The 18,671-nt window shown below is 37.7% G+C and overlaps 1 protein-coding gene and 1 long non-coding RNA gene across 4 annotated transcripts in view; one reads left to right on the forward strand and one right to left on the reverse strand.

Annotated features, from left to right (window-relative positions):
- Window positions 1–6,335, forward strand: part of LOC138241870 (uncharacterized) — a 20,492-nt gene extending 14,157 nt beyond the window's left edge. Inside the window, exons 2-3 of the long non-coding RNA XR_011191141.1 lie at window positions 5,581–5,667; window positions 6,212–6,335. This is a non-coding gene — a long non-coding RNA (uncharacterized lncRNA). The remainder of the gene's footprint in view (window positions 1–5,580; window positions 5,668–6,211) is intronic.
- LOC107077572 (putative leucine-rich repeat-containing protein DDB_G0290503) overlaps window positions 1–16,954 on the reverse strand; it is a 19,033-nt gene extending 2,079 nt beyond the window's left edge. Inside the window, exons 1-20 of one of the 3 annotated variants that reach the window (XM_069195893.1) lie at window positions 16,839–16,954; window positions 15,121–15,222; window positions 14,020–14,082; window positions 13,092–13,145; window positions 11,939–11,980; window positions 11,594–11,647; window positions 11,167–11,220; window positions 8,980–9,033; window positions 8,308–8,361; window positions 7,183–7,236; window positions 6,928–6,981; window positions 5,634–5,687; window positions 4,496–4,549; window positions 4,134–4,187; window positions 3,486–3,539; window positions 2,444–2,497; window positions 2,082–2,135; window positions 1,418–1,471; window positions 378–431; window positions 16–69 (exon numbers count right to left, since the gene is read on the reverse strand). In XM_069195893.1, the coding sequence (XP_069051994.1) occupies window positions 16–69; window positions 378–431; window positions 1,418–1,471; window positions 2,082–2,135; window positions 2,444–2,497; window positions 3,486–3,539; window positions 4,134–4,187; window positions 4,496–4,549; window positions 5,634–5,687; window positions 6,928–6,981; window positions 7,183–7,236; window positions 8,308–8,361; window positions 8,980–9,033; window positions 11,167–11,220; window positions 11,594–11,647; window positions 11,939–11,980; window positions 13,092–13,145; window positions 14,020–14,082; window positions 15,121–15,222; window positions 16,839–16,923 (1,156 nt within the window). In that variant the 5' untranslated portion in view covers window positions 16,924–16,954. The remainder of the gene's footprint in view (window positions 1–15; window positions 70–377; window positions 432–1,417; window positions 1,472–2,081; window positions 2,136–2,443; window positions 2,498–3,485; window positions 3,540–4,133; window positions 4,188–4,495; window positions 4,550–5,633; window positions 5,688–6,927; window positions 6,982–7,182; window positions 7,237–8,307; window positions 8,362–8,979; window positions 9,034–11,166; window positions 11,221–11,593; window positions 11,648–11,938; window positions 11,981–13,091; window positions 13,146–14,019; window positions 14,083–15,120; window positions 15,223–16,838) is intronic. The other 2 variants (XM_069195895.1, XM_069195894.1) reach the window with 2 other exon arrangements.
- Window positions 16,955–18,671: the final 1,717 nt, after the last annotated feature.

Here is an 18,671-nt window from a genome sequence, read left to right on the forward strand (position 1 = left end):
AATCAAACCACTGACCTTGAGTTTGGAGCTGGGAAGATGCTCTGTTCAGCTTGGATGATATCTGAGACTCTAAACATTGAAGAAACACAAGTAAACTCTATTGTATCTTTCTCATTGCAAGGTTCATGACCTCTGTCTGTTACTAAACAGGAAAAGAAACACTATTTGCTTTGTCAGCCAAATTTTACATAAAGGAGAAAGTTGACTGTATGATTATGGCAGTGGATTGCAAGGTTCTCAACCTGAGTGCTATTCGAGACTCTGAAAATAAAATATACTTAGAGACAGAAATGGGTGCTTTGTGCTGTCTGGGTGAATAAAGCTAAAAGAGTATTTTTTCAAATGTCCATCCATGAACCTGGAAGCAGATCACTGACCGTGTGTTAGGAAACGGGAATCCCAATTTGTCACCACGGAGGAGATCTGAGTATCTGAAATGATGCAAGGAAGCCATTTGATGATGTTTATAGCATTTCCACAAGGGATATACACCGGTATGACCTTGGTATTTTATAATTAATGCTTTGGGTGCCTCATGCAATGTGCCAATACTAGGTACTGTAGATCAGTAGAATGCATATGAGTATGTTTTGACTATAATCCCCATAGAGATAGCACTGTTGAGAATGGGTCATTAGTCATTATGTATAGTCCAATTAGATGCACTATGCGTTTTTTTAACTAACCACATTAGAGAATTTAACACAGTGTTAAATCCCAATTTGTCACTGCAGAGGAGATCTGAGTATCTGAAATGACGCAAGGACAGCCATTTGGTGATGTTTACAGTATTGCCGCCATGGTCATAACACTGGTGTTATCATGGCGTTTTTAGTTTCTGCATTGAGTACATCTTGTAATGTGCCAACGCTAGGTAGCTCAGTACAGCTCATATGAATACATTCTCAGCATACTGTACAGAAAAACAATTGCCAAAGAGATGGCATCAACACAAATGGTTCATTAGTGTTGAATTCATCTGTAGCCTGAATCACAGATGCTATAGGCAAATTAGTCACATTCTACAATAAAACATACTGTTTATTTTTAAAAAACACACAAAAGAATAACACAGAGGACCCAATAAAGAGTACACTGTGCAAAGATGTCATTGATTTTAGGTGCTGTACATGCTTGTGTCTAAGATTAATTCCAAATCTTGATCTTTCAATGTAATTTTTAAATGAGTTATGTACAGTATGCCTTCCAAAAGCCATTCACCTGAGGATTTTACAGCATATGGAAAACTTCTTGGAAATGCTGGTAAAACTGTACATTCCTAGAGGTTGATAATTCTATTTTTGACACTTTTAAAGCAGTAGGGACAGATGTCCATGATACAAAGATCCTGTCCAGCTGAATGTGTTTTACTGTCTATACTGTATCATTTATCCTGATCAAGATTCAAAGCACTGACCTTGGGCTTGGAGCTGGGAGGTTAAATTCTTCAGGCTGGAGGATATCTGAGACACTAAAAAACACAAAAACAGGGTCTCCATGTTCTCTGGTGTACAGTACAAGACAAGAATAGAAACATGATGTCTATTGCTAGCCTAAACGTGTTTAAAGAAGAAAGCTAACTTTACTATTTAGGAAATGTATTGTGTCGTTCAACCTGACAACCATCTGAGACTAAAAGAAATCATGGGGAATTTCAATTTAACTTTCACTTCACAAAGGAGATACTGTAACTTGATCAATAATATAATTTGCTTGTTGATTTATGCTGTAGCCTGATTTACCAACAAACAAACATTTTGAGTAGTAAAACATGTGATTCATTCTAATGTGATTTTGTTGAATTGGACCTGATAATTTCTTGCAATAAAAGTAGTGTTTTGTTTTATTAAATCCTGCAGTCAAAATACAGCAAAAACACCAGCCTGTCACAGGAGGATTTCACAGCTTATCTTGGAAGTGCAGGTAAAACAGTACATTTCTAGAGGTTGTGATTTCACTTTTCAACCTCTTCATAAACCAAGAGCAGAAGTCAAGGATGAGAAACCTCTCTCCAGCCAAATGAGTTATCATGTACTGTCTGTAATAAATCATCTATCCTGATCCAAAATCAAACCACTGACCTTGAGTTTGGAGCTGGGAAGATGCTCTGTTCAGCTTGGATGATATCTGAGACTCTAAACATTGAAGAAACACAAGTAAACTCTATTGTATCTCTCTCATTGCAAGGTTCATGACCTCTGTCTGTTACTAAACAGGAAAAGAAACACTATTTGCTTTGTCAGCCAAATTTTACATAAAGGAGAAAGTTGACTGTATGATTATGGCAGTGGATTGCAAGGTTCTCAACCTGAGTGCTATTCGAGACTCTGAAAATAAAATATACTTAGAGACAGAAATGGGTGCTCTGTGCTGTCTGGATGAATAAAGCTAAAAGAGTATTTTTTCAAATGTCCATCCAAGAACCTGGAAGCAGATCACTGACCGTGTGTTAGGAAACGGGAATCCCAATTTGTCACCACGGAGGAGATCTGAGTATCTGAAATGATGCAAGGAAGCCATTTGATGATGTTTATAGCATTTCCACAAGGGATATACACCGGTATGACCATGGTATTTTATAATTAATGCTTTGGGTGCCTCATGCAATGTGCCAATACTAGGCACTGTAGATCAGTAGAATGCATATGAGTATGTTTTGACTATAATCCCCATAGAGATAGCACTGTTGAGAATGGGTCATTAGTCATTATGTATAGTCCAATTAGATGCACTATGCGTTTTTTTAACTAACCACATTAGAGAATTTATCACACAGTGTTAAATCCCAATTTGTCACTGCAGAGGAGATCTGAGTATCTGAAATGACGCAAGGACAGCCATTTGGTGATGTTTACAGTATTGCCGCCATGGTCATAGCACTGGTGTTATCATGGCGTTTTTAGTTTCTGCATTGAGTACATCTTGTAATGTGCCAACGCTAGGTAGCTCAGTACAGCTCATATGAATACATTCTCAGCATACTGTACAGAACAACAATTGCCAAAGAGATGGCATCAACACAAATGGTTCATTAGTGTTGAATTCATCTGTAGCCTGAATCACAGATGCTATAGGCAAATTAGTCACATTCTACAATAAAACATACTGTTTATTTTTAAAAAACACACAAAAGAATAACACAGAGGACCCAATAAAGAGTACACTGTGCAAAGATGTCATTGATTTTAGGTGCTTTACATGCTTGTGTCTAAGATTAATTCCAAACCTTGATCTTTCAATGTAATTTTTAAATGAGTTATGTACAGTATGCCTTCCAAAAGCCATTCACCTGAGGATTTTACAGCATATGGAAAACTTCTTGGAAATGCTGGTAAAACTGTACATTCCTAGAGGTTGATAATTCTATTTTTGACACTTTTAAAGCAGTAGGGACAGATGTCCATGATACAAAGATCCTTTCCAGCTGAATGTGTTTTACTGTCTATACTGTATCATTTATCCTGATCAAGATTCAAAGCACTGACCTTGGGCTTGGAGCTGGGAGGTTAAATTCTTCAGGTTGGATGATATCTGAGACACTAAAAAACACAAAAACAGGGTCTCCATGTTCTCTGGTGTACAGTACAAGACAAGAAAAGAAACATGATGTCTATTGCTAGCCTAAACGTGTTTAAAGAAGAAAGCTAACTTTACTATTTAGGAATTGTATTGTGTTGTTCAACCTGACAACCATCTGAGACTAAAAGAAATCATGGGGAATTTCAATTTAACTTTCACTTCACAAAGGAGATACTGTAACTTGATCAATAATATCATTTGCTTGTTGATTTATGCTGTAGCCTGATTTACAAACAAACAAACATTTTGAGTAGTAAAACTGTGATTTTGTTGAATTGGACCTGAGAATTTCTTGCAATAAAAGTAGTGTTTTGTTTTATTAAATCCTGCAGTCAAAATACAGCAAAAACACCAGCCTGTCACAGGAGGATTTCACAGCTTATCTTGGAAGTGCAGGTAAAACAGTACATTTCCAGAGGTTGTGATTTCACTTTTCAACTTCTTCATAAACCAAGAGCAGAAGTCAAGGATGAGAAGCCTCTCTCCAGCCAAATGAGTTATCATGTACTGTCTGTAATATATCATCTATCCTGATCCAAAATCAAACCACTGACCTTGAGTTTGGAGCTGGGATGATGCTCTGTTCAGCTTGGATGATATCTGAGACTCTAAACATTGAAGAAACACAAGTAAACTCTATTGTATCTCTCTCATTGCAAGGTTCATGACCTCTGTCTGTTACTAAACAGGAAAAGAAACACTATTTGCTTTGTCAGCCAAATTTTACATAAAGGAGAAAGTTGACTGTATGATTATGGCAGTGGATTGCAAGGTTCTCAACCTGAGTGCTATTCGAGACTCTGAAAATAAAATATACTTAGAGACAGAAATGGGTGCTCTGTGCTGTCTGGATGAATAAAGCTAAAAGAGTATTTTTTCAAATGTCCATCCAAGAACCTGGAAGCAGATCACTGACCGTGTGTTAGGAAACGGGAATCCCAATTTGTCACCACGGAGGAGATCTGAGTATCTGAAATGATGCAAGGAAGCCATTTGATGATGTTTATAGCATTTCCACAAGGGATATACACCGGTATGACCATGGTATTTTATAATTAATGCTTTGGGTGCCTCATGCAATGTGCCAATACTAGGTACTGTAGATCAGTAGAATGCATATGAGTATGTTTTGACTATAATCCCCATAGAGATAGCACTGTTGAGAATGGGTCATTAGTCATTATTTATAGTCCAATTAGATGCACTATGCCTTTTTTTAACTAACCACATTAGAGAATTTAACACACAGTGTTAAATCCCAATTTGTCACTGCAGAGGAGATCTGAGTATCTGAAATGACGCAAGGACAGCCATTTGGTGATGTTTACAGTATTGCCGCCATGGTCATAACACTGGTGTTATAATGGCGTTTTTAGTTTCTGCATTGAGTACATCTTGTAATGTGCCAACGCTAGGTAGCTCAGTACAGCTCATATGAATACATTCTCAGCATACTGTACATACTGTATATATTTTCACAATTGTTATATACTGATATTATAATGGGATCTTTAGTTTCTGCTTTTGATACTGTAGATCCTACAATATTCTTAAATGAGGTAGCTTAGTACAACTCATATGAATACATTTTCAGCATACACAACAAAAATCTCCAAAGAGATGGCACCGTTACAAATGGTTTATTATTGATGAATTCACCTGGCGAATGTGTCACAGAATGTACAGTATAGGCAAATCAGTCACATGCTACAATAATACATACTGTTTATTTTTGAAAACTACTTCAGAGAATTTATCACATGGAGTTCAGCGTAATACATACGGTGCTATGATGACATTGATTTTAGGTTGTTTACATGCATGTGTATATGATTAATTCCACACCCTGCCTCTTTAATTTCATTTTTAATTTATTTACTTAAGCCTTAAACAAGCCTGTCACTGTAGGATTTTACAGCATATTGAAAACTCTTTGGAAAAGCAGGTTAAACTGTACATTCCTAGAGGCTGATAATTCTCTTTTTGACACTTTTAAAGCAGTAGGGACAGATGTCCATGATACAACGATCCTGATCAAGATTCAAAACGCTGACCTTGGGCTTGGAGTTGGGAAGATAAATTCTTCAGGTAGGATGACATCTGAGACTCTAAAAAATAAACACCTCCATGTTCTCTAGTGCAGAGTACAAGGCAAGAAAAGCAGCAATACAGTATGTTCATTGCTATAATGATTTAGGAATTATTTTTATTATATTATATATTAATTTATTATATGGTATTCAACCTGCAACCAATTGAGACTCTGAAAATAATAATGTGGTGTTTATATTTTTACTTCACAAAGCAGATACTGTATCTTGAACACGATTATTGGTTGGCTTGTTGGTTTATTCTGTAGCCTGATTTCTAATATCATGAACATTTCATTCATGTGTATCTAATTAATTTAACCTGAAAATTTCTTGAAATAAAAATGTAGTTTATTGTTCTAGCAAATGCTGCAGTAAACATAGAGCAAAAACACTAGCCTGTCACATGTGAATTTCACAGCTTATCTTGGAAGTGCAGTTAAAACACAGGCTGTGATTTCACTTTTCAACCTCTTTAAAACAGCAAGAGCTGTGTTTTATAGTACTGATTATAATACTGTTTATCATCTATCCTAATCCAGAATCAAAATACTGTCCATGGGCTTGGAGCTGGGAAGATAAACTGTTCAGTGTGGATGATATCTGAGACTCTTAAAATGGAAGAAACACAAGTAAACTTTTGTATTTTTCTCAATGCAGCATTGATTAAATCTATTGCCTGTTATAAAACCATAAAAGAAAAAGCATTTTCATTTTCAGACAAAGTTTACATAAAGAAGAAAGCTGATGGTATGATGGAACTGGAGTGTAAGGAGTTCAACCTGAACAGTATTCGAGACTCTGAAAAGCAAATTGTCATGGACGTCCAAAGGGACTAACCGTGGGGAGCAAGAGAGCGGAAAAAGACCCATATGTGTAGCGGCGAGACGGGAAAAAGACCCGGGCTCATTAGTGCCAAGAGTTCAGGAATGCCGTATAGAAACCTATGCCCTCAGGGAGCGGACGTGGGGCACCCTGGTGCTAGGCGGGTCTCAGGACATCCGAACATCAATGCTGAGCGAGGACAGAGTGCAAGACCCGGAAATATATAGCCCAAGGGAAAGAGAGGGACAGGAAGGACAGCAGACTGGAAACTAGGGACAGGACAGAGAAGGAGCGCCCTCTGGCTGCAGAGGGCGTGACACAAATTACTCAAAAAAGATAGAAATGGGTGTTCTGAGGTGCCTGGATGAATAAAGCTAAAAGAATGAATGCTTTTTCTCCCATCAGTGCAACAACCTGAAAGCGGATTACTGACCGTGAGTTAGGAAACGGGAATCCCAATTTGTCACTGCAGATGAGATCTGAGTATCTGAAATGATGCAAGAACAGCCATTTGGTGATGTTTAGAGCATTGCCACAATGGTTATACACTGATATTACCAAGGTATTTTTTAAATTTGGGTGCTCATGCAATGTACCAACCCACATCAGTATCCATCAGTGGATCTTTCATACTCATACTCATGTTCATCATACATACAGTGCATACTGACAAAATCAAACCACTGACCTTGAGCTTGGAGCTGGGTAGATAAACTGCTCAGCGTGGATGATGTCTGAGACTCTAAAAAAGGAAAAAACACAAGTAAAGTCTTTTGTATCTTTCTTATTACAGGAGTCATGATCTCTATCGCCTGCTACGAAACCATAAAAGAAACACTATTTGCATTGTCTGCCAAATTTTAAATAACAAAGAAAGTTGACCTTATGATTTTGGTACTGTATTGCAAGGTGTTCAGCCTGAACCGAGTTTGAAAATCTGAAAACACAATTATAGACAAAGACAGAAATGGGTGTTCTGAGTTGCCTGGATGAATACAGCTAATAGAGTGAATGCTTTTTCACCCATCAAGTCCAACAACCTGGAAGCAGATCACTCTGTGTTAGGAAATGGGAATCCCAATTTGTCACTTCAGAGGAGATCTGAGTGTCTGACATGTTGTCATGTTTACTGCTTTGCCACAATTTCTATACACCGTTATTATCGTGGCAGTTTTAGTTGCTACTTTGGATACATCCTGCCATGTGCCATCACTTGGTAGCTCAGTACTGCTCATATGAATACATTTTCAGCATACAAAACGACAACAACTGCCAAAGAGATCCCACCAAATGATTCATTATTGAGGAATTCATCTAGAGCCCTGTAAAAATGTAATTCATTCAAATATGTTTTTTAGAGATAGCACAGAAAGCACAGAATGGGTCAATTCAACCTATATCACAAACTGTATAGACATATTAGTCACATACTCCAATAAGACATATAGTATATTTTTATAAAACCACCTAAGAGAATTTAAACCACAGTGATTCAATATAAAAACACATTGTGCTACTGTAACTTGACTTTGATTTTAGGTTGTTTACATGCTTGTGTCTTAGACTAATTTAAATCCTTGACCTTCCAATTACATTATAAATGACTTACACAAGCCATTAACAAGTTTGTCACCTGAGGATTTTACAGCAATTGAAAATTTCATGGAAATGCAGGTAAAACTATACATTCCTAGGGGTGGAGAATTTTCTATTTGACCAGTTTAAAACAGTAAGGGCAGATGTCCATGATGCAATGATCCAGTCCAGCTGAATGACTAAAATTATTTAAAATGTCTAAAATCAAACCACTGACCTTGGGCTTGGAGCTGGGAAGATATATTGTTCAGCCTAGATGACATGTCAGACACTAAAACACAAACAAACATAGCCTCCATGTTCTTTAGTGTACAGAACAATACAAAAAAGAAGCAGCACAGTATATCCATTACTAACCTAATTTTGTTTTAGTTAGCATTTATGATTTTGGATTTTAAGGAATTCAACTTGAACATCATTTGAGACATTGAAAATAACAACGGGGTAATTAAATTTTACTTTCATTTCACAAAACAGAATCTGTATCTTCAATTATATTATTGGTTGACTCGTATTGGTTATGCTTATTGGCTATGCTGTAGCCTGATGGGTTTTACAAATCTTTTTTAGTAGTAAAAATGTGATTAATTCAAACAGGTTTTTGCTGAATTTGATCTGACAATTTCTTGCAATAAACATGTAGTGTATTGTTTTAGAAAATCCTGCAGTAAACATATGGCAAAAACAACAGCCTGTCACATGAGGATTTTACAGCTAATCTTGAAAGTGCAGGTAAAAGAGTACATTTCCAGAGATTGTGAGTTCACTTTTCAACCTCTTCATAAACCAACAGCAGAATCAAGGTTGAGACTCTCCTGTACAACCGAATATGTTACAATGTACTGTCTGTAATAAATCGTCTGTCCTGATCCAGAATCAAACCACTGACCTTGGGCTTGGAGCTGGGAAGATAAACTGTTGAGCATGGAAGATATCTGGGACTCTAAAATTGGAAGAAACATACTTTACAGTAAACACTTTTGTATCTTTCTCACTGCAGGGTTAATGAACTATATTGTCTGTTACAAAACCATAAAATAAACAGTACAGTACAGTGCACTGTCAGACAAAGTCAAAATAAAGAAGCAGGTTGACTGTATGATTTTAGAACTGAATTCCAAGGTGTTCAACCTGAATACTATGTAGACTTGCTCAAAAATACAGAAATGGGTGTTCTGAGTTGCCAGGATGAATAAAGCTAAAGGAGTAAATGTTTTTTCACCCATCCAGTCCAACAACTTGAAAGCAGATCACTATGTATAGTCCAATTAGACATACTATGCATTTTTAATTAACCACATTAGAGAATTTATCACACTGTTGTGCAATATAAAACACACTGTGCTAAGGTGACATTGATTTTACTGTAGGTTGTCTACATGCTTATATCTAAGTTTAATTCCTTGATTTGCATATGATTTACACAGGCCTTACACAAGCCAGTCACCAGCGGCAATTGAAAACTTCTTGGAAACACAGGTGAAACAATACAGAGGTTAAGAGCTCTCTTTTTGACTATTTTAAAACAGTAAGGGCAGATGTCCATGATGCAAAGATCCTGTCCAGCTGAATGTGTTTTACTGTTGTAACGTTGCCATAGCCAAAATGTAAATGTACTGGCTCTCTGAAGGCACCAGTTCTGTAGGGTTTGGGCATTTACTGAAACAATTATTAATTGTAGCAGTAAATCACAAAGTTGATTCTTTTGATGGCTTTAGAATCCAACCATGCGACATAACTCAAACAACGCACACACACAGGTACTAATACACGAGGATACATTTATTAATACATAGAATATGCATGTTAACCTAACAGAACTTATCGAGAGGGTTATCAGAATACAAAAGGTATATATTCAATCAGTTACAAAGTGTAACACATATCAAAAGGACATTCAGTATATCACTCATTTAGACCGTTTCGTAAATGAACTTGGTTATAACTTCTACATTGGATACTCAAAACAAGTACATAAGTCTTAGGAATTAAATTGATATCAACTGGTTGGGATAACAATTGAATTCTCGAGCTGTAATGAAGTGAAGTTGAATACTCATCCAATCTCTGGGGATTCAGATCTCCTGCGGGCTCAAAGAAACAGTTGCAGGCTTGTTGCTGTCCAATCCGAGCTCTCTGGCTCCGTGCCAGGCTGTGCTGTGCGGTTTGCAACGGTGCGCTGCAGATGCTCACTGACCGGCTAGTTAGTGTTGGCTTTAACTAGCAAAGTTTGTGCACAGGACAAAAGATGACTGTGGGTCCCAGCAAGTCAGGAAGAGGACCGGTTCGTTCCTGATGAAGAGCTAGTTCTGAATAGTGATTCAGCTGTCCAGAGTTCCGACCTGTTCACGAGGCCTGCTTCTGGTGCTAACCTCGGGTGGATCCTCTGGTTACTCTCTGGCAACCTCCGCTCTAGACTCTTAGAACAAAGGAAAGTTCTGGCACTCGGACACACTGGCCGTTCTGTGGTTGTCCGGGCTGAGTCTCAGGATGGTCAGGAGGCGCGCTGCGAGAATGTCCTGCCCTTGGGAGCCTTCTGCTCCTGGGCCATCCTGCCCTGGAATTCTCCTTTGAATTCCCTTTAGAAAAGTCCACAGAATTCTCCTGAATCTTACTGAATCTCTCAGGCTCTCTGTGTTGCCTGTTTTTACCTGGAGGAACTTCAGCTCGTTGATTGGCTGAAAGTTCCATGGGCATCAGAGTCCCACGTGGGTTACTCGGCCCTACCAGTCCCTGATTGGTTGATCAAGGTGAGATATGAGTCACTTACTCCTGACACTTAGGAATGCAGTCCAGATGTCCAACTGGCCCTCCCTAGACAGATAGGCACCAATGGATGACCATTGATCATGATAGCCAGGCTTAGCTAAGTGCATCCCCCTTTGGGAGATGTCCTAGGAAACCTTATCAAAGGAACCTTAAATCAGCCTGCATGAATACTTTCTCTGTGGCTGCACCACAGAGATGAACAGAGAAATGGGGCCTCATTTGGGAAGGCTCAGAACACTTAATTCTTTCTTATTAATAAACTGTCTACACTGTATCATCTGCCATGATCAAGATTCAAAGCACTGACCTTGGGCTTGAAGCTGGGAAGAGAAATTCTTCAAGTTGGATGACATCTGAGACACTAAAAAACAAACAAACAGGGCCTCCATGTTCTTTAGTGCACAATGCAAGGCAAAAAGCACTATGTCCTTTGTTTGCCTAATCTTGTTTAAAGAAGAAAGCTGACTTTATCATTTTAGATAAAATGTGTTTTTCTTGAATTTGACTTGACAATTTCTTGCAATAAAAATGTAATGTATTATTGTAGCAAATTCTGCAGTGAAGTAAGATTTGACAATGTATCTTGGAAGTGCAGGTAAATCAGTACATTTCCAGAGGCTATGATTTTGCTCTTCATCCATCTTCTAAATGCAAGAGCAGATGTCGAGGATGAAATGCTCCTGTACAACTTAATGTGTTATAATGTACTGTCGACAATATATCAAACCACTGACCTTGAGCTTGGAACTGGGAAGATAAACTGTTCAGTGTGGAGGATAGCTGAGATTCTAAGAAAAACAAGACATACAGGTCAGTAAATTCATTTGTATCTTTCTCATTACAGGGTCCATGTTTTGTAGACTACATTAATCTGCAACAAAATAATAAAAGAGTCAGTACTTGTATTGTCAGCCAAATGTATGTAAATAATAAAGGTCACTGATTGATGTTTTAACCTCATTGTACAAATTTCAGAAAAAGACAGAAACAGATGCTTTTATCTGCCTGGATGAATACAGCTAAAAGAGTGAATGCTTTTTCACCCATCCAGTCCAGCAACCTTGAAGCAGAACACTGACCATGTGTTAGGAAACGGGAATCCCAATTTGTCACTGCAGAATCTGAAAGGATGCAAAGAGAACCAGTTGGTGATGTTAGCAGCTTTGCCACAATGGTTATATTCTAAAATTACCATGGTATTTTTTAATTTATTCTTTGGGTACCTCATGTAATGTGCCAATACTAGGTAGATCAGTTGAACTCATTTACAGTAACCATGTACCCTATAAAGGTGGCACCAATGAGAATGGATCATTATTGATTAATTCATCCTGACTCTGTCTCACAGCCTGTATAAGCAAATTATTCATATAGTCCAATAAGACATACTTTAAAAAACATACACAAGAGAATTTAACACTCAGAGGTCCAATACAAAACACAATGTGCAGCCAGAGGGCGCTCCTTCTCTGTCCTGTCCCTAGTTTCCGGTCTGCTGTCCTTCCTGTCCCTCTCTTCCTTGGTCTATATATTTCCGGGTCTTGCACTCTGTCCTCGCTCAGCATTGACGTTCGGATGTCCTGAGCCCGCCTAGCACCAGGGCGCCCCACGTCCGCTCCCTGAGGGCATAGGTTTCTATACGGCATTCCTGAACTCTTTGCACTAATGAGCCCGGGCCTTTTTCCCGTCTCGCCGCTACGCATATGGGTCTTTTTCCGCTCTCCTGCTCCCCACGGTTAGTCCTTTTGGACGTCCGTGACAAGTAGATAACACTAAAATAGCACAGAGATTAGGTTGTTTGCATGCATGTGTCTTAGATTAACTCCAAACCTTTACCTTTCAATATCATTTTAAATGAGCTTTCAACTCAACCAAGAAACCCAAACAAAAAGAAAGTTATAAATGCAGACATTCTACATCATACAAAAACCAAAATAAGGAATAGGCATTATCGGGGCAATTAGGGTCTTTTTAAAATCTCCAATGATGGCTTTCTGTAGTGTTTACATACCAGTCATTAAGTCTATGCTAAATGCCTCTGGTGAAATTAAAACTACTGTCAAGAGACTGGTTTGAAATGTGCACTACTTAGCCCAGGCAAATTCAGCCTGTAAATTCTAGATAATACATTAATTTGGTCTTTGCCTGAAAACCTTGTGTCAGTACTACAAGTTCCCAAGAACAACCCAACCCCCCCTACACACACACACATACTGTATACACAGCACCAACCATTGCTCATCAACCCAGCTTGTTTCCTTCTCAGGCTTTCGATTTCTGCAGAACCTTTGAAAATAAAAAAGACACTAGTCAAAGAGGAAAACTGTTTCGTTTCTTTGGTACAGTACCTCGAATGTGCCACATATGATGATTCACAAACTGAGCACAAGTAAAATGAAAGTCATAAGGAGAGCTGGGGGAGGACTGTGGAATGAGAGGCACTGAGAGCTCTTGAAGAAGAGGAAGTTGATGTGATACTGTTTGGATAGTTCCTCCTTTGCTTATCCCTCTTCAAAGAAAGGCCAGGGCATTATCATTTTGGGTACACTGAACTTGCCTCTGAGTTTCAATTTCTTGGGTACTGTATCACTCCTTAAGCAGGAATGTGCTTGTGGTTTTTCCATGACTAATGACAGATGCAATGTGTAGAATGAAAATACTGGGAGAAAACAGGGACCCTTATTATACAGTACAATAAATAAATTATATTGTGATCCTTATTTTTTGGGGGAATCCTTATTGTTTATCATTCCATTAAAACAGCAAGTGTCTCACTTCAGGAGTGGATGCTGTTCTCTCCTGCATGTGTTTTGTGGTTTAATTGTTGAAAGCTTTAAATCCAATGCAAGAATATTACTAAACAGGGTCCATTGGAAGAGAATAGCATTGTTTGCTGCCATATTACGCATTTTGTTACAAATGGTAAAGATACCACCACAAATAAAAAAGGAACCATACTAATCCTTCTAATGTCTGTTTCCACATGTTTCATATATTTTATATTTACAATATTGGGTGTGGTTTTGTTAAATATTTAGCTGTGGGTTAAAAAACAAATGTCAGTTTCAGAAAACATTTACAAATGCATCATCTCTCATCTAAGAATAAACATTATGCTCTATAAGGATTCAAAGGCAGACATGAATTGCTCTGAACTTACTGTTCTCCTTCAGGGTGACTTGACTCATTTGGAGGTGCTGAATCTCTTCAGTCAGGGCAGAGTCTGAAAGAGAGAAACAAGTCTGGATCAAAAGGTTAAGAGGAGTTATACTTTCTGATATGCTCTGACAGCTTCAGTTCAATGGACTGTCACAAGCTCAGGAGAAGGTCTCCATCTCCTGTAATGGATTAATTTAAATGCTTTCCTATCAGAACGGCCCTTGGCTATTAAAATTTGAAATAAAGTGGTTTCTTTGTGTTTTTGCGTGTACAGGCGCAGCAAAACATCAAATTTTTTTCAACACAGGGTTGCACAGGTGCCAGAGCCTGGGAAGAAATGGGTGCAAGGATATACCCTGTACGGGACGGCAATACATCACAGGGTAAAAAACATAGACACGCAGACATTCACACTAGGGGACAATTTTCCCAGAAGTCAATTAACCTACCAGCATGTCTTTGGACTGTGTAGTGACAAGGCCTATTATTTCACTTAGAATTAAGTGCTGTTAAAGATTTCTGAGCCTTGACTAAGCAGCCTGTTTCCTCTCCCTAAATGTGGAGGAACATGGCAAAAGAGGCCCCTCCAATAAGAGACATTGTAAAACTGTACCAATGCTCTACAATTAATTATATACAGTATACAGAGCAGATGGGATACAACCGCCATTACCCAAAGGAAGTTCCACCAGTAAGATATCAGTAGGGTGGGTACCAGAACCAAATTCATTTTATGATTGTTAAAGTAAATTAAAAAAAACAACCTCCCATAATTGTGAGATGAAATGGAGCACCCAGTGTAAACCCATGAGAACACAGAGAAGACATAGAAACTCCACAAAGCCAGCACCCCAGGAATTAAACCCAGAGCTCAAGTGCAATGCTAATCACGTCACTGTGCCACCCCACATTAGTAAACAGGTATCGCAAATCTGTAATATATATTTTTTTAAAACAATGACATTTTCGCAGCATCACATACTCAAACCTGAAACTGAATAGAATTGAAATATGCATTTTTTTATTTTGCAAAATAAGAACACAAGTATTTGAAATGTAATATGGCTCATTCAATCATCCATCTGTCACTTTTTGCACTTACATTTTATGAAGGCCAGTATGATGAAGACTACCCAGCCTACAGTGACCATCAACAGCAGGACATACAGCAGAATGATGGACTTGGTCCCAGCAACAGCAGCAGCTGGAGGAGTAAAAGGAGTAGAGGAATTAGGTTAGGTTACTTTTTCTATTTGCCACTGTTGAACATCCTGACTTTGGGGGAAGCAAAATTAATTTTCTTTTTTTTTTTTAGGAAATTTAGAAAGTTAAAAATTACTTATAAAAGCAACAAAAAGCCTGGATTTTCAGCAAATGGCAATCCTCAGATAAGAATTCTCTTTGGATTGGGTCCTTTTAATTCTGCAGGGTCACCTGCAATTTTCATGACATGTGAAAAACTTCAACCTCATGTCCTAAACTGAAAATGCACATGACAAGTAACAGAGGACTACTGGAAACAAGGGATGTTCTCAAGTTCACAAGTGTTGTACGAAGCCAGCAAAGATTTAGCAAAAGTGCACATTTACAATTTTATTTTCCCTCTGAATGTCTGTTAAACAGCACTCTGAATAACAACAACAAAAATAATAATAATTCATTTAACTTATACGGTACAGTGCTTTTCTGGACACTCCACTCAAAGCACTCCCCTCCACCCCAACAGCACTGTGCGGCACCCATTTGGATGATGTGACAGCAGCCATAGTGCCCCTACAGTATACTGTATGCTCAACACCAGCTAACAGTTGGAAGGAGGACAGAGTGATGAAGCCAGTTCAGAGATGCGGTTTATTAAGAGGCCATGATTGGTTAATACCAATAGGAAATTTGTCCAGAATGCCTGGGATTTTTAATGACCATAGAGAGTCAGGACCTCAGCTTTTCAGTATGTCTCATCCTAAGGATGGCACCTTTTTACAGTATATGCTCCCGGTCACTATACTGTGTTGGCAGATTATCAGGTTATATTAGCAGTCAATAGCTTAGTCATATTGGGCTGGAATTCAACTCTTCTCTGCGTTTTGAGTTGTCCTGACATCTCTACTCTGCAGTTTGGCTTGTCTCCTTCAAGTGTGTGTTTGTTGTTTTTATAGTCCACATAATTCTCATTATCACAATATTGACACTCAGCAGAAACAAACACCTATAACTGTTAAAATAATAATCTTAAGTCACGTGTAGAAATCTCGAAAAAAATAATTGATATGGTCTGATCTGATTTTTTACTTAAGATATTTAAGACTATTAAAACAGTCCTGTCATGCATAGTTTTGAAGCTAAAAAATATCCAGCCTTGTAACAGTTCATTGGGTCATTGTTAAGATAATGCTTTTATCATCATGCTTTATCACCGAGATAAAACTTGGTAAAATGTGCTAGATATACGTCTTGCAAATTAACAAATATAAGATACTATAAGTAATAAAAGTCAAGCTATAGCTTTGACGCAGCACCCAATATAGGCACCCAAATAAAGTTTGAGTAATTTGTATATTTTTTGTAATTGTGAGTTTTTTTTAAAGATTTCATAACATTTTAAGATACATGGGTATCCCTGACTGTACAACAGAAGAATATCTCATTGTCAAAACAAATGCAGAATAATTAACAGTCAGTAATGAGTCTAGTACATACAGAATGACTTTCCTCTACCAAGATAAGATACAGATTTAGTTACATTTAACAATCACATTAGGAACACTTTTCTTCAAGAAAAGATTCCTCCAGGATCACCTGTTGAGAAAAAATAAGATTTACCTGAAGGCAGCTTTGTTTTCCCAGGCTGCAATTGTTTCTTAGCCTCCATGTGGAGCAAATCTTTATCCCCATAGGTATCTGCCATTTTATTGGTGAGTAGAGCAGATGTGTCTCTTTAAACTGTTGGGTTTGAATGGTAGTATATGACAGCACATATGAGTGATTTTAAAGAGGAAACATTTTGCAAAGTGGTTTGATGTGTCACAAAAAAGAACAAATGAGAAGTCCTTCTACCAGCAGTTTATAGTAAGCAGGAGTTCTGCTCTAGGATCTTGTGTGATTTTCACTTAAATTTGTGTGATGCTCAACAAAATGAAGTCAACATTCTTTTTCTAAGGCTTTTGTGACAGAAGTTATTTTGTTTGTTTTCCTTGACCATAATGCATTACTGAGACTGCAGTGAAGTAGGTTTTAATCAGTAATACATTATAATATAATACTTGAATAATGTCTCAGCTTTGTGCACCATGGATGAAAGTGATTTTTAGGCAAAATTATTATTTGTTCTGGGTTACGATTTATATAAATACATACATTTCTGTAGTTTGTGGGTTAAATAGAGACCATACATGTGCTACAACCTTTTGACAAAATCTTAATTTAGCAGTCTTCTAGTCTTTCTGGGTCTTCATCAAATAATCCTGATATAGAAATTCTGGTATCTGCATTACCAGCCTGTAGACTGATATTTTCAGATCAGCAAGGCTGAACAGTACTGGAATGGAAACCCCTCAGCAAATCCAAGTTGCTGCTGTAAGTGGTGTTGGTGGATCAGTAGGTGGTGCTCTGCTCTCTGGACCACAATCTTCAATGTTTTAGCTCTGTTATTGAGCAAAATGTGCCATAGGAGGTGCAAATCATCAGAAGAGATGTTTAACTGAGGTTCACACTAATTCCACAGTTTTTGAAAGAATAACCCCAGTTTCCAAGCTAACATCCCTGTGTAGATTTGAACAACCTTGCCTTCCTAAAGTTCCCCCTTACTTTTTCACTTATTCTACTAAAATTACTTTGCTGTTAACAAGTTGGACTGAGTGGAGAAGGTGTATACAGGATTTGAAAACAGAAAAAAAGAGTTACATGGCAGGGACTTACATTTCTAATTTTATTGCTGATTTGCATTTGTAATGCCAACTGAGACTACATGGATGTTTCCATGGCAATATCACATTTTGGAAACAGCAGTAAAAACATCATTGTGGTCTAAACATTGACATAGACATTAAAACCACATCCATGTGCTGGGTTATGCCCTCTAACTTATACACATTTTATAAAATGTTGTTTTTACATACATCTTTCAAATTATATACTTAATCCTGAGAGTATTCATTGATTCTATTTTACCACCCCATCGCCACCTGTATTATTACAAGTTTACCTATAATTTTCCTTTTCTTCACTAAACGTTAAACCTCTACAGTAATTTCATGCACTCAGTACTTAAGGTATATATCCATGCCAATTTCACTTTGCATTTTCTTATTCAAATTAGAGAGGCTAATTTTTAAGTTTGACTAATTAGCATGACAGCATATCATTCTCTTTCAGGTGCTGAATCTCCTCCGCCAGTGCTGAGTCTGAAACACGGCAGCTGAGAACAGATCAGGGTTTTGGCATAATGGTTCATAAGGGAGACACACTTTAGAGTTTCATTGATTCTATTCTACCATCCCATTGTTTACTGTATTATTATACATTTACCTGTTAATATTGTATTTGTCTTTTTTTGAATACTTGACTACAGTAAAATTCCACAGTTTCAATGCATTAATACTGTAGATACAGTATGCTTCAATGCCAAATTCTATTGAAAAGCTCATATGCAAATTA

Source organism: Lepisosteus oculatus, chromosome 11, assembly GCF_040954835.1.
Source record: "Lepisosteus oculatus isolate fLepOcu1 chromosome 11, fLepOcu1.hap2, whole genome shotgun sequence".
Taxonomy (NCBI): Eukaryota; Metazoa; Chordata; class Actinopteri; order Semionotiformes; family Lepisosteidae; genus Lepisosteus; species Lepisosteus oculatus.